The sequence below is a fragment of the Vipera berus genome (genome assembly GCF_964194415.1).
Source record: "Vipera berus genome assembly, chromosome: 2".
Lineage (NCBI taxonomy): Eukaryota > Metazoa > Chordata > Lepidosauria > Squamata > Viperidae > Vipera > Vipera berus.
Genome location: NC_138203.1, coordinates 190,982,946 through 190,996,034, shown reverse-complemented (window position 1 = coordinate 190,996,034; position 13,089 = coordinate 190,982,946). Strand labels below are relative to the sequence as shown.

Here is a 13,089-nt window from a genome sequence, read left to right as displayed (position 1 = left end):
TTGTTTTTGAGTTAAAGCCAGAACCTTCTGTCATTTAAGTGATAGAGAAATGTCATTAAGAATGATTCTTCCATTGTTTTATTACCTAATATGAATCTGTGATGTTCGATATGGATTGTTGAAAAAAAATCATACAATGTTATCTTACTAGCTTGCCAGCAATTAAGTCTTGAAACAGCCATTCTTAGTGATACGAAATATGTAAAGATTTGAATGATCTCTGCTGTAATATCCTCAGCCGCCTAAAATAAAGAAATGGATAAGTTTGGGATGTCTTTTTGATGTAGCTTAGCTTCCTTTTTTCTTTGCCTTTGAAGGTGGAAGGAGTCCAAGAGAGAAAGTCAACTTTTCCCCAGGCTCAGAGTCGGAACTGCACTGAGCTTCATAAACATCTTACCACGACCACCAGCAAACACTGCCTACACAGAAAAAACAGTGGGCCACTAGACGAGTGTCAGGCTGACAACATTAGCGCCTGCTCTGTACCCCAGAGACATTATAGCCAAAACAAAGAAGGCAGCAATTTAAGTAAAGATGCGTTGAATTGTGGCAACATTGCAATGCCTCCTCTCTCTTCCTCCGAGAAAAGCACTGGAGACAAGGAACTTCATGCTGCAGTGGAGCTTATCCACTACATGCATACTTACTGCCTTCCTCCAAGAAAGCTGCCCCCCATGCATCCTGCTGAGGGGAAACACCAGCCTTTTCACAGCCCTTCCAAAAGAGCAAAGCCAGATTCCCCACTGCAGCAGCCTCCGCTCTGTGGGAATGACAGTTGCCCATCCGGTCCTTGGTACTTCTCCATGCACTGCAAACAATCCCGAACTCCGCTTTCTGAATTTTCCATCCTGAAAGAACTGCTTGCCAGAGAACTCCCCTGTGATGTGAGTAAGCCATATCGGTTAGCAAAACCTGTGTACGCCTCCTTGGCCAGGTCACAGCTTCACAAATCTTCAAGAACTTCACTTCACAATGCTGGGAGGGACTCTTCGGATGGATACAATAAGCCCGCAACCAAAACAATACCAGAAATGAAAACGGAGCTGAGACAGATTCTCAAAGTAGAGCCCGAGGCTGAAAAAGTAACTGGGGAAGAGGATAGTGCAAAACAAGGGGCTCACACGGGTCAGGGATCCTATGGGAAGTCGAGCCGCAAGCAGGACACCTCTATTTATGCAGTTCGTCGCTCTAAAAGGCTCAACCCTGAGCTCAGCATTTGGCAGTCTTTCTTTGATGAACCTCCCTCAGAACCTGCAGCGTCCTCGGTGACCACAGCAAACACATTCACTTCAGTAGAGCCTGCCCTCTGCTCACCTTTGCCAAACTTTGAGACAGACGCACCAGCAGCAGAAGTAGAAGTGAGTGGTGCTGATGAGATGGATGGGGGATTCCAGAGTTTCCCAATGGAATTGCAGACCCCTTCGCCGGAAAGTTCTAGGGAGAGTCAGTGCTTCACCCCCTGTCATCAAACAGGTATGTCGGAGAGGAGAGGAGAGCCCTGCCATTCTGCACCAGCATTTCTGGAAGAGAAAAATATGCCTTAGACAATAACAGATCACCAGTCCTAGCATTCTTCAAGGATTCTGCCTGGTATGCCACAATCCCATATCCTCCTAGATTGACTGAATATCTTAAATGTTGTTGAAGAGAAATTTCTTTCCCCAGACCAGATACATAGATCATCTCCTGTAAAATTGCGTATTGAAAAAAAAATGATGGGAAGGTAGCAAAGTGGTGGCAAAGAAAAGAGTCTGGTTAATTGAATTGACCCAGGTCTGACAAGAAATAGATTATAGAAGCCCAGTATGAGTCACACATTGAGGGAGAAACAAGAAGGCTCTGAACTGTTGTGTTCCAGTTGTGTCACAATCCATCCACTCAGGACTCAGTCACATAGGGTAGGAAAATAATTCCTCTGTGTCTGTTGCTAAATTGGGGACAGACACGGGGAAAACTGAATCAGATTACTATTTCAGCATTGAGAGAGATGATTTATTCTTTTCCATATGATGTTTCCCAAAGCACCTCTCCTCTCTATTAATCATAGAGTGGCAAGCAGACAATAAAATTCAGTGTGGTGTGGTGGATCATTTCAATATGAAAAACTGCATGAAAGAAGAATTAATCTCTTCTTCATCTCCAATACAATTCATCTACCCTGCTCTGGTTTCAAGTTTACAAAATAGAAGATAAACCATGTATCTTCCAATGGCTCACCTCATTTGACCATAATCTGCTTTCTCTCTTACTAATCCAGTTTGTGGGCAGAGATATGGCCAATTGAATCATTCTGCTTTTCTCTGTTCTTTGTTTCAGAAGCACCACGGTGTCTGTCATTGCCCTTGGCACAAACGTAAGTGCAATACCCAAAATATATCTTGTGAAAGGATGATCTCTCTAAGTGTCAGAAGCCAGAAAATCTGGCAAATGGCAGTCTCAGAATTTTGCAATCCTGATAACCAAGCTGTGCCTTCAGTATTGTCTGGTTGATAACTATCCTTATACTAAGCTGCTTGTATACTAAGAGGACTTCTGGTGCAGGAGCTTAATGTCAAAATAATCCACTACCGGGTAAGAACTTCATAGTTCAGCTAAACATTTTATAGAAAGAGATATGCAACTCACCCAAGAAAGACTCAAAATGCCTTGTCTGGAGCATAAAGCCCCATTAAGGATACTGGAACTACTGATATTATACATATGCATAACTGAATATTTACGATAAAAGACACATCAAACTTGGGATGTTCATCACAGGCTGCATATCATAGCAAGACTCCATCATTGCTAGATTGTTTTCCTATAGTAGGGAGATTTTAAGGGGAGGAAATGCATGGACAGATAGACATTAACCTGGCAGTGATATGTCAGTGTTTATATAAAACTGTATTTCTGTATATTTCAATAACCCAAGCTAAGGAAGAATGAGATGTTTGGATGGATGCAGACTAAACATTGAAGAATTTAAATTACACAGGATTACTCCGTACAGAGGCAGTTTTCTTTATGCAGAAAATCTCTCTGTTTCTGCTTTCAGAAACTTGTCCATTGGTGTGCCAAAAGGCTTTATTGTGGAGACTAGATGTTAACTAGAATGAACCTGAAAGTATAATTTGCTTTCTTCTAGTTGTTCATGAGGATAACATTAGCTGAAAAAATGTGCCATGTTAGTAATAAGATCTCTGCTATGATGCAAATATTTATTTGCAGGAATGTCTTTGGGATTAGTTTGCTTGCAGATAAATGGATGTTTTTTTTCCGTTTGTCATTTGTGAATAAGTAAGTCTCTCCTGGCAACCATTTTGTGACTATATCAGCCACATGTTCATAAAATTTCAAATGTGCCCCTGACTTTCAAAATCTGTTTACTTGTAAATCCTTGTAATACACTGTGAGCACAGTTATTAGGCAAGTTGTATTTTTGAGGATTAATTTTCTTATTAAACAACTACAGTGCTCTTGGTCAATCCAAATGTTAATCATCTAAAACCTGAATATTGAAGAAAGTAAAAGTGAGGTTTTGGCTATCGTAGGATAATATCTATGTGCGCACAATTATTGGACAACTAGTAGTGTGCAGAATTAGTATGCAACTAAATGAAAAATGAAAATGTGCCCACCTCACTCGTTTATTTGCATCTGTTAAAGTACAACTCAAAATGTACAAATAAACATTTCTGACATTTCAACAAAAAAAATCAGTGACCAATATAGCCACCCTTCTTTTCAACAACAGTCATAAGCCTTCCATTCATAGTCTGTCAGTGTCTCTATCTGTTGACGATCAACAGTTTGTGCAGCAGCAACCACAGTATCCCAGACAGTGTCCAGAGAGGTATACTGTTTTCCTTCAGCGTAAATCTCCCATTTAAGAAGGGCCCACAAGTTCTCAATAGGGTGTAGGTCAGGTGAGGAAGGGGTCCATGTCATTATTTGTTCATCTTTAAGGCTTTTGCTGACTAGCCATGCAGTGGAGTGCTTCGATGCATGCGATGGAGCATTGTCCTGCATAAAAATCATGGTCTTCTTGAAAGATGCAGACTTTTCCCTGTACCACTGTTTGAAGAAGGTGTCTTCTAAAAACTGGCAGTAGGTTTGGGAGTTGATTTTGAGTCCATTTTCAACCCCAAAAGGTCCAAGCAGCTCATCTTTAATAATAGCCCATACCCCACCTCCACCTTGCTGGAGTCTGAGTCGAAGTGGTCAGGTTTCAAGCTTCCTTACCTTGGCCATGTCTCTAAGCACTGAACACCTTGTACTTCTGGGCACTCCAGGTAGGTTGTAGTTCTGGAATATGACAGCACTGGAGGATAATGAGTTCCTGGTAGCTTCATGTTTGATTCTTGTCAAATCTTTGGCCGTTAATGTGTGTCTTTTTCTCAACATGTTTCTTGTGACCCTGTTGACTATTTGCAACAAAACGCTTGATGGTTCTGTGATCATGCCCCAATATCTTAGCAATTTCAAGAGTGCTTCATCCGTCAGAAAGACTTGTTAGAATTTTTTTTTAACTTCAGAGTCAGTTAAATCACTTTTTTGGCCCATTTTGTCTGAGGAAAAGAAGCTGCCTAATAATTATGCACACCTTGATATAGGGTGTTGATCTCCTTAGGCCACACCTTCCCTCATTACACAAATACACATCACCTGATATGCTTATATCCATTAAGTCAGGGGTCCTCAACCTTGGCAACTTTGCTGGCTGAGGAATTCTGGGAGTTGAAGTCCACAAGTCTTAAAGTTGCCAAGGTTGAGGACCCCTGTATTAAGCATTTACATTTCTACAGCTTGGCAGTGGAAAATATGCAGGAAAATGATGATATGGTCAAAATACTCGCTTTCCTAATAATTGTTCACACAGTGTAGAAGTTTGAGCTTCCATGTATAAAAATGTAACGGGTATCTGAACAGACTGTATAAGTTTTCAGGTTGGGTTTTATTAGTATATGTTGGTTATTTGAGACCTTTTGGTTGTTTATGTGGAAGTTAAAAGAGTGCCTTTCAAGCTTGTCAACTTTCCTACATAGTTATCTGGAGATAATCCCAGTTCATTAGCTACTACCAGATGAGTGCCCATTTATCTAAACTTATTAAAAAGTTTGCCATTTAAATGACAGCCATGAGGTGTCCTCCCCATGTGACATTTTATTTTTAAACCTCCTTTCTATTTCATTGTGTGAATTCCTCATTTTTAATGGATGCCTTGGCTTTTCTATAACCATTTCATTCTACTCTTCTCGTTTTTAGAGAATCAACACTCGGGAAGCGCAACTTTGATCAAGTTCTGACTGTAGAGCTGTGTGGCACTGCAGGTAAGGGCAGAATTTAGATTTAAGTGTTCATTATTTTTCAAGATGCAAATATAGAGAAAAGACTGTACCCCAAACCAGATTATCATATATTCCTGTATTTAATCATTAACACAAAGGACAAGGATTCTAGGCACCCCTAAACCCTATTTGATTTTCCCTTCCTTAAAAAACAACAACTGCGGAACAGCACATCTTTGAGTGACAGGTATTTTGGAACACTTATAAAGGCAAAAGACTGAATATAAATAGCAGTGCATATCCCCAGTTCAACTGTGTGATTTGAAGGCTCAACAAAGGGGTGGGAATGGTTTAAAAAATAGACCTAACTCCTAATACAGTAATGTCTCTTTATTCTCCTGGTCCTATACTGAAAGAGTTTTATCCTTTTGCTTCCTTGGGGGAGATAAGGTCTCACACCACCAACTACTCCTCCATACAAGCCTTCAGAAGAGGACCTATATAAGCCAGACATCCACCAGAGGCCAGCACAGAAGACTGCTGCCATCACCAGCTCTGAGCCACAACCAATGATCAGTCATAGGCCAATTTCCAGAAAACATCAGAAAAAGCAACCAGTGCGGACAGAGCTGTATGCCCACCTGAGTCGGTCTGCAATTCACCCTGTTCACTCTGAGCAGCATGGGGTGTTGAAACGCCCGTTCTCACGGTCTTTTGGTGATCATGATTATTGCCAAGTCTTGAAACCTGAGTATTCGCTCCAGAGGAAGGTGCTAAGATCGTGGGAGCCCCTGAGCCACATAGAAAGCCAATGCAAGAGGCAAGTGCCTGATGTTCCCTATCAGGAGGAAAGCAACCAGAGTTTTGATAAAAGCTCAGTGAAGGAGGGCAGCAAACAGCTGAGGGACCAAGAAATCAGAGCCAGTTTGACCAAACACTTTGGTCTTTTGGACAGTGCCCTGGATGATGGGGAGGCCCTGTTCTTCAAAACTCCTGAATATGATACTGTCTTTGAAGACAGCTGCAGTGAGATTGGTTCTCCCCTGGAAGAGGAAGAAGAGGAGGAAGAGGAGGAGGAATGCTACTACATGAGTCCATTGGGTTCCAACAGATGTCTACACAGTAGTGCTCTTTCTAGGACCAATTTGCACTATTGCTCCCGAAGTAGATCTGATTCAGAGTCTTCATGCTGCAGAAGTAGGTCTCCAGTCAGCCAGCAGGCTTTCAGGTAAACTCATTTGCAATCAGTACTGTTTTGGGGAAAGGTCTGAATGGTCGTAGTCAATTGCATTGGATTGCATTGTTGATTGCATTGTTGATTGCATTGATTCAGACTATTGCACATTAAAACTTCATACACTTTAGTTACATTTTAAAATAATGCAGTGCTGTATGAATGGTGACCCTTCAGTTGGCCAGGGGGAGTATAAGACTAATTTTTTATAAATTTCTCAGCAAGGTTATATATTTTCCTTATTCTTGATTTGCCATGCAGTGGGGCTATGTCTGATAAGGCTAATTTAAAAGACACTGGGCTGAATTCAAAAATCCTGTGAGCAAAGAACAGAAGTGGGAGGAATAATTTTTACTGAATTAGTTCCTCCTCCAGACCTGGAAAATCTACTCCAGAAGATTGATGGACCTATTAGAACTGCATCAAAAATTGCCATGGCAGCTGCAAGGGAAATTGGGGAAATTTGCCTTTATTCCCTGATTCCAGATAGATAGCATTCCTGAATTGGAAGGAGACTCTCCATGCATAGGTTTTTGAGAACCAATAGGAAAGAAGAGATATCCTGTTCAGATGCATAGAAATAAATGTAAGATTATTTGTAATGTTAAATTAAGGCCAAAACCACAGTATGACTGTGCCTAAAAAGATTATATCTTCAGATTTTCAAAATGTATCGTGTTCAATCATTTACTTTAATTTACTTCTTTGCTCCAATATTTAGTGGTTGTCTGGCCACCTTTAAAAAAAATTCTAAATATTTATGAATCTATAGTATCCCATAGCATTCTGTATTTATTGTAAAATAGGTGAGACTGTTCCTGCAAGCAAAGAGTAGGTTTCTAGGAGTATTTTTCTGATTAAGGTTCTGATGTCTAAGATTCAGAAGAATTAGAATCCATTTAGGTCTGTATTTCTTGTTTTCTAATAGACGGGAAAATGGCAAGCGTTGTCAAGATGGAAATGTGAGCAGCCAGAGATTGATGGAGAAAAAAAGAGAAAAAGCCATTGTAAGTGACCTGTGACCTCTCAGTGAGATTTGGGATGAATGAACTGGAAGTGGGCGGGTTTCCAGTCTGCTCAGATGATTCCTCTTTCTGGAACACATTTAAATTTTGGGAGACAGGAGTTTCTACTCAAGAGGGGGTAATACGGGATGTTAGCTAGTTTTCCAAACTCTTATTACTTGGTGGAAGTGCAGGCTGATAAATGATAGTTTTCCCTCTGCCAGGAACTCAATCTGTTGCCAGTTTCTTCGTTTTATTCCTTTTCAATATGTTCCTATTAGCTAGTCTTGGCATAGGGAGAACTATTCTTCATCAGCCTGAACTACCACCTAGTAATAGAGTTTGGAATCTTGAAAAACACATATCATTTTTAAAAACCATACAAATAAGAGGAGAAATAAAGTTGCTGAAGTAGAAAAAAAAGCTGCACTTGAGGCTGGTGGCTTTATATTCTGTATATCTTTTAATCAGCCAGACACCGATTTATTTAAGATAACCTTTATTGTCATTTTTTTTCTGTGAGCACACTGGCACACATTAAAAATGAAAATCTGCTGCCTGCTCTCAAAAGACAGCATACGTTAGCCCATGCACATACACAACACACATATACATGCTATATACATATCTAGATATATATGTTCTGCTTTGGATATCACAAAGCCTCCTCTCAGAAGGTAACAAGGAAAACAGGTCATGAAGAAGATGTGTAGCGTCCCAGACAATCCCGCGGACCCTGCTCAAGCATTGCTTATATGCTATGTCCTAAATAGAAGAGGGTGAACTGCCAATAATCTTTTATGCCATCTTCACTCCATCCTCATTTAACATATTTAGAGCTCGTCTTTCTTCTGTTGGGAAGTTTAAAGATGTTTAGGTGAGAAAACCACCTCCTTTCAAGATACTTAGTCGACTGGTTAAATAAGTTGTCTACTTCACGTCCTCTTGAACATAGTTTCCTAGTATTAGTCTTCCCACATGGTCATCCTTCTTGTAATTTATAATGTTAGGAGATGGTTCTTAGATGAATGGTTTGACGTCCATAAACAATTGATGCCTGTGCAGCATAGGAATCTTTTCAGCCAATCTGCTGGTGAACAGGAGGCCTCCTCCCGAGAAATGCTCAGAAATGCTTCAGAGATTTGCTGTGGTATGATTTCCTACTCATACAGCAAACCTGGTCTCCTTGTTCTGAAAAACTCTTTTTTTTCTTTTCTTTAAAGGAAAACGTGTGTTAGATTTAGTTTTAGTTTTTTAGGCCAATTTAAAGCTTCCAAGAAAAAGAAGTGACCAGCATTTTTAAGCCAATAATATAATTTAGTAGTTTGTACCAAAGGCCAGAAACTTCCATCAGACATCCATTAGTGTGACTGGCTTGGCAAGCTTTAAAAAAAATCAACAACGAAAAATTACTTGTGAATTAAATCCTTCTAAACTATTCCTGTGCATTCCTTCTTTTTTACAACTTACATTTCCTCTTTCTTGGATTTTCCATCCATTCTTTTCAGGTTCTTTGAAAACTTGGGTTGATAGTAAAAATAATAATATGAGTTCAAAACCAAATGGAACAAAAGCGCTTTGGCTCTTGTCTAAAATATAAAAGGGTACTATTTAATATTAAAGTGGAACTGGAGATATCAAGAATTTATCAGTTTAATACATTGTGTCAGGACAATTGCGCAGGCAATTTACTCTTGTCTTTAAGAGCCGTGGTGGCACAGTGGTTAGAATGCAGTATTGCAGGCTAATTCTGCCGACTGTCAGCAGTTTGATCCTGAAAGGCTTGAGGTTGATTCAGCCTTCCATCCTTCCATCTGTAAAATGAGAACCCAGATTGTTTGGGGCAACATGCTGACACTGCAAACTGCTTAGAGAGGGCTGTATAGCACTGTGAAGCAGTATATAAGTCTAAGTGCTGTTGCTATTAAACAGGGAGAAGGCCGTGTAGTATACATCCAAAATCTTGCCAGCAGTATGAGCTGTAGTGAACTGAAGAAGCAGTTTGAAGTGTTTGGAGAGATTGTTGAGTGTTGCATTTTGACCAAGAATAAAAGGTGAGTTTTCATTATCTCGTTATTAACCCTGGCAGCAACATTTTTTTTTAAATCATGACTATTTGTAAATTAGCTGTGTTATTCTATAATTAAAATTAAAATCAGACTCCAAAGTTTAATAGCTGGATAAATTTTTTTTCTTTGGAGAAACATCTGCTCTGAGTACCCTGTGAATGCAAAGGTTGAGAATTAATTGAAATAGTGTACCTATTAAGAAGTAAGTTAAATAAGTTAAACCTTTTGCTGAATAAATATGTATAAGGATTGCAGTGTGAAACTCATTTTTCCCCTCAACTGTATTATTATATTTGTTTTGGCTAAGAAACTGCCATTAAATTCCCTCGTCATTTAATTCTGTAAGGACTAACACTGCTGTGTTGCATAGAGCAGCGTTCCCCAACCTTAGGAACTTGAAGATGCGTGGACTTCAACTCCCAGAATTCCCCAGCCAGCTATGCTGGCTGGGGAATTCTGGGAGTTGAAGTCCACGCATCTTCAAGTTCCTAAGGTTGGGAAACGCTGGCATAGAGGATGCAGCACTTCTTTGATGCAGCACAATGTATTACTGTTACTTAGCATATGTACAGTATATGTAATTTAATTGTGCTATATGCAGAAGCAGAAATAATTTGGAACAGTTCCACCCAAGCTTGAAAGTTTTGAGCTCAGAACTCTTCCAGAATGATCAGAATAGCACTGGTGCCTTTCTAATAATGTTTCAAGTGAAAAACAGGGCATTTAAGTTAAAAAAATATTCTTTGTGTGTGTGTGTGTGTGTGTGTGTGTGTGTGTGTACACACAAGTTGCAACAGTTCATTTAATGACTGTTTTAAGTTACAACGGCACTGGGAAAAGTGACTTATGGCCATTTTTTTACACTTACGACCGTTCAAGCATCCCCATAGTCACATGATCAGAATTTGGCTGCTTAGGAAATGACTCATATTTATGACAAGTGTCCTAGGGTCACATGATCACCTTTTGCGGCCTTCTTACAAGCAAAGAATGGGGAAGCCAGATTCACTTAACAACCATGTTACTAACTGAACAACTGCAGTGATTCACACAACAATTGTGGCAAGAAAAGTCATAAAATGGGGCAAAACCTACTTAACAACTGTCTCACTTAGCAACAGAAATTTTGGGCTGAATTATGGTCATAAGTCAATGACTGTATACTGTCATTACGCACATGCATAAAATTTTAGTGGGTAAATCATTTTTACTCAGTGCCTCTTGGCTGTTGCAGATTTATATTATATAAATAGTCAATATAAACAATGTATATAACATTGCCTAACGGAAGGTCAATGTTTTGTAGTCTAATAGCTGTTAACTATCCTGAGTGGTGTGTAAGTGGAAATAAAAATAATAAATAGCCTGGCTGGAGTGTTCTTTTCCAAGGCAGCTGGGAGATGCCAATGTAATCATTGCAGTTTGATTAATAGACTCTTGGATCCTAATTCCTATAAAGTTTGCATGAGATTTAAACGAGGTGCTCTGAGCTCCTGTTGGAGAGACATGGAATAAAAATAATGACAAATAAATAATGCTGCTCTGTTGGCTATGCTGGCATTCCCTCTTTTATTATCCAGGGGAGATAAATATGGTGTCATCACATACCGGTGTTCTGAGCATGCTGCCTTGTCCTTGAAGAATGGTGCTTCTCTGTGGAAAAGAAATGAGCCGTTGTTCCAGCTGGCTTATGGTGGCTTTGGACACTTCTTTTGGACCAGATTTACTGATTTGGGTAAGTCAGCAATCATCATGTCCAGTTTCATCATAATAGACCAGATTTGGGTGGTTGTACTGAATTAATTCATATACTGCAGGGTTTCTAAAACCTTGGCAGCTTCAAGCTATGTGGACTTCAACTCCCAGAATTCCCCAGCCAGCATCCCTCACTTTATTTATTATTAAACAAAATTATTTGGCAATCCAACTTACACACGGTGATCCTGGTACGGATATTAATGATGGTGGACACTAAAAAATCCAAAGCATAAAATCTACACACTCCCAACAATCCTCATTTACACATTTTATTATCAATATTTAATATTTATTTACTATCTGATACATTTAATTCTATTTATTAGCATTGTGCTTTCTTTATACAATCAAAGATAAACAAGGTTTTTTTTCACCTCCAGAAATGACTGAATCAGAGTACGGTAGTTATCTTGAATCACTCACATACACTAATCATACTAATCCACTGATCATTTAACTGCAGATACTGAATTAACCAGAATTGATTAGATATATGCAGTGCATTAAGCCATGAATCAGTGTTTGCAAATAATAATAGCTGGGTTTGTGCCTATACTTTATTAAAATGAAAGAAATCAGATTAAACATTCCAAGGGTTTTTTTATATTTGCTCATTTTCACAGACCACAAGTGATTTTAATTTATTTTCTTTCATTTTAATTAAAGCCCGCCTCCCCTGAAAGGGGAAGATAGCAACTATTGTAATTCAAGAAAATTTAACTTAATCAACCATAACGATAAAAAATAGTTAAATAGCACCCAGTTATGAAAGCAAATACAATGCTGTCACCCAAAATAGCAATCTGTATTAGGGAGAATGAATTATCCAATGCTGGCAGTTTATAACAGCTTCCAGACAGATTGTGGCCATTTTTTTCTCTTGAGGGACAGTTTGGTTTCCTCAGCCAAATGCTGATCGGTCTCTTCAGAGAAGAGCACAGGAGATATCTCAACAAGCTACTCGTGATCATTAAATCCTGCCATTTCAGAGGAAGTGGAGATTTAGAGGTTTTCTATATGGCTTGGAAACATTATATGTAATATACCCTATGTCTTAGCTGATCTCCTTGGGACCGTATAACAAGTCCCTCCCTCCCTCCCTCCCTCCCTCTGTTTGACAGCATTTATCTTTTCTCTATTAGCAGATTCCAACACGGAAGAGTCCTCTCCAACTCCAGTAAAAAGCAAATATGAGACCATGGATTTTGACAGCCTGCTGCAGGAGGCCCAGGAAAGTTTGCATCGGTAACAGCCTTAACCTTTGAGGAATACCTTAATACCTCAGTCAAGGCACTTCCAATATGTTTACGTTTTCAAGAAATGATTAAATATATAATGAGAGAGAGAGACTGCTGACCCTTTAAATTGATGTTTACATTGAACAAGCTGCTTCTGTCTGTGAGTTCCCATGGTGTTGATGTTCCACTGCCACAAGTTAGTATCTCTGCTTCTGGTTGGTTGTGTTAGGATGAGCCTGCAAAAGCCTTCTGTCCTCTTCTTGTCCAAACCCCTTTCTCTGACTGGCCCCATTTCCGCCGTGGAGTGGCAGCTGTGTTCACCATAACTTTTATTTCATTTTTGGTCTGTAGTGTGTGATTATGAAATTGTTAATTGTGAATAGAATCAAGATTGTAAACTAATTTTTAATAGAAGAAAGAAATATATACTTATAATGTATTTATGGCTCAGATGTACTGTAATTCAGATTTATTGTACCGCTTCCTTGATTTTTAACTATGCACTGTAATGAGGCA

At 39.3% G+C, this 13,089-nt stretch overlaps 1 protein-coding gene across 1 annotated transcript in view; it reads left to right on the top strand.

Annotated features, from left to right (window-relative positions):
• PPARGC1B (PPARG coactivator 1 beta) overlaps positions 1 to 12,689 on the top strand; it is a 134,843-nt gene extending 122,154 nt beyond the window's left edge. Inside the window, exons 5-12 of the mRNA XM_081321251.1 lie at positions 318 to 1,473; positions 2,317 to 2,353; positions 5,248 to 5,312; positions 5,721 to 6,498; positions 7,433 to 7,511; positions 9,441 to 9,562; positions 11,158 to 11,312; positions 12,478 to 12,689. Of these exons, the coding sequence (XP_081177377.1) occupies positions 318 to 1,473; positions 2,317 to 2,353; positions 5,248 to 5,312; positions 5,721 to 6,498; positions 7,433 to 7,511; positions 9,441 to 9,562; positions 11,158 to 11,312; positions 12,478 to 12,584 (2,499 nt within the window). The 3' untranslated portion in view covers positions 12,585 to 12,689. The remainder of the gene's footprint in view (positions 1 to 317; positions 1,474 to 2,316; positions 2,354 to 5,247; positions 5,313 to 5,720; positions 6,499 to 7,432; positions 7,512 to 9,440; positions 9,563 to 11,157; positions 11,313 to 12,477) is intronic.
• The last annotated feature ends 400 nt before the right edge of the window (positions 12,690 to 13,089 follow it).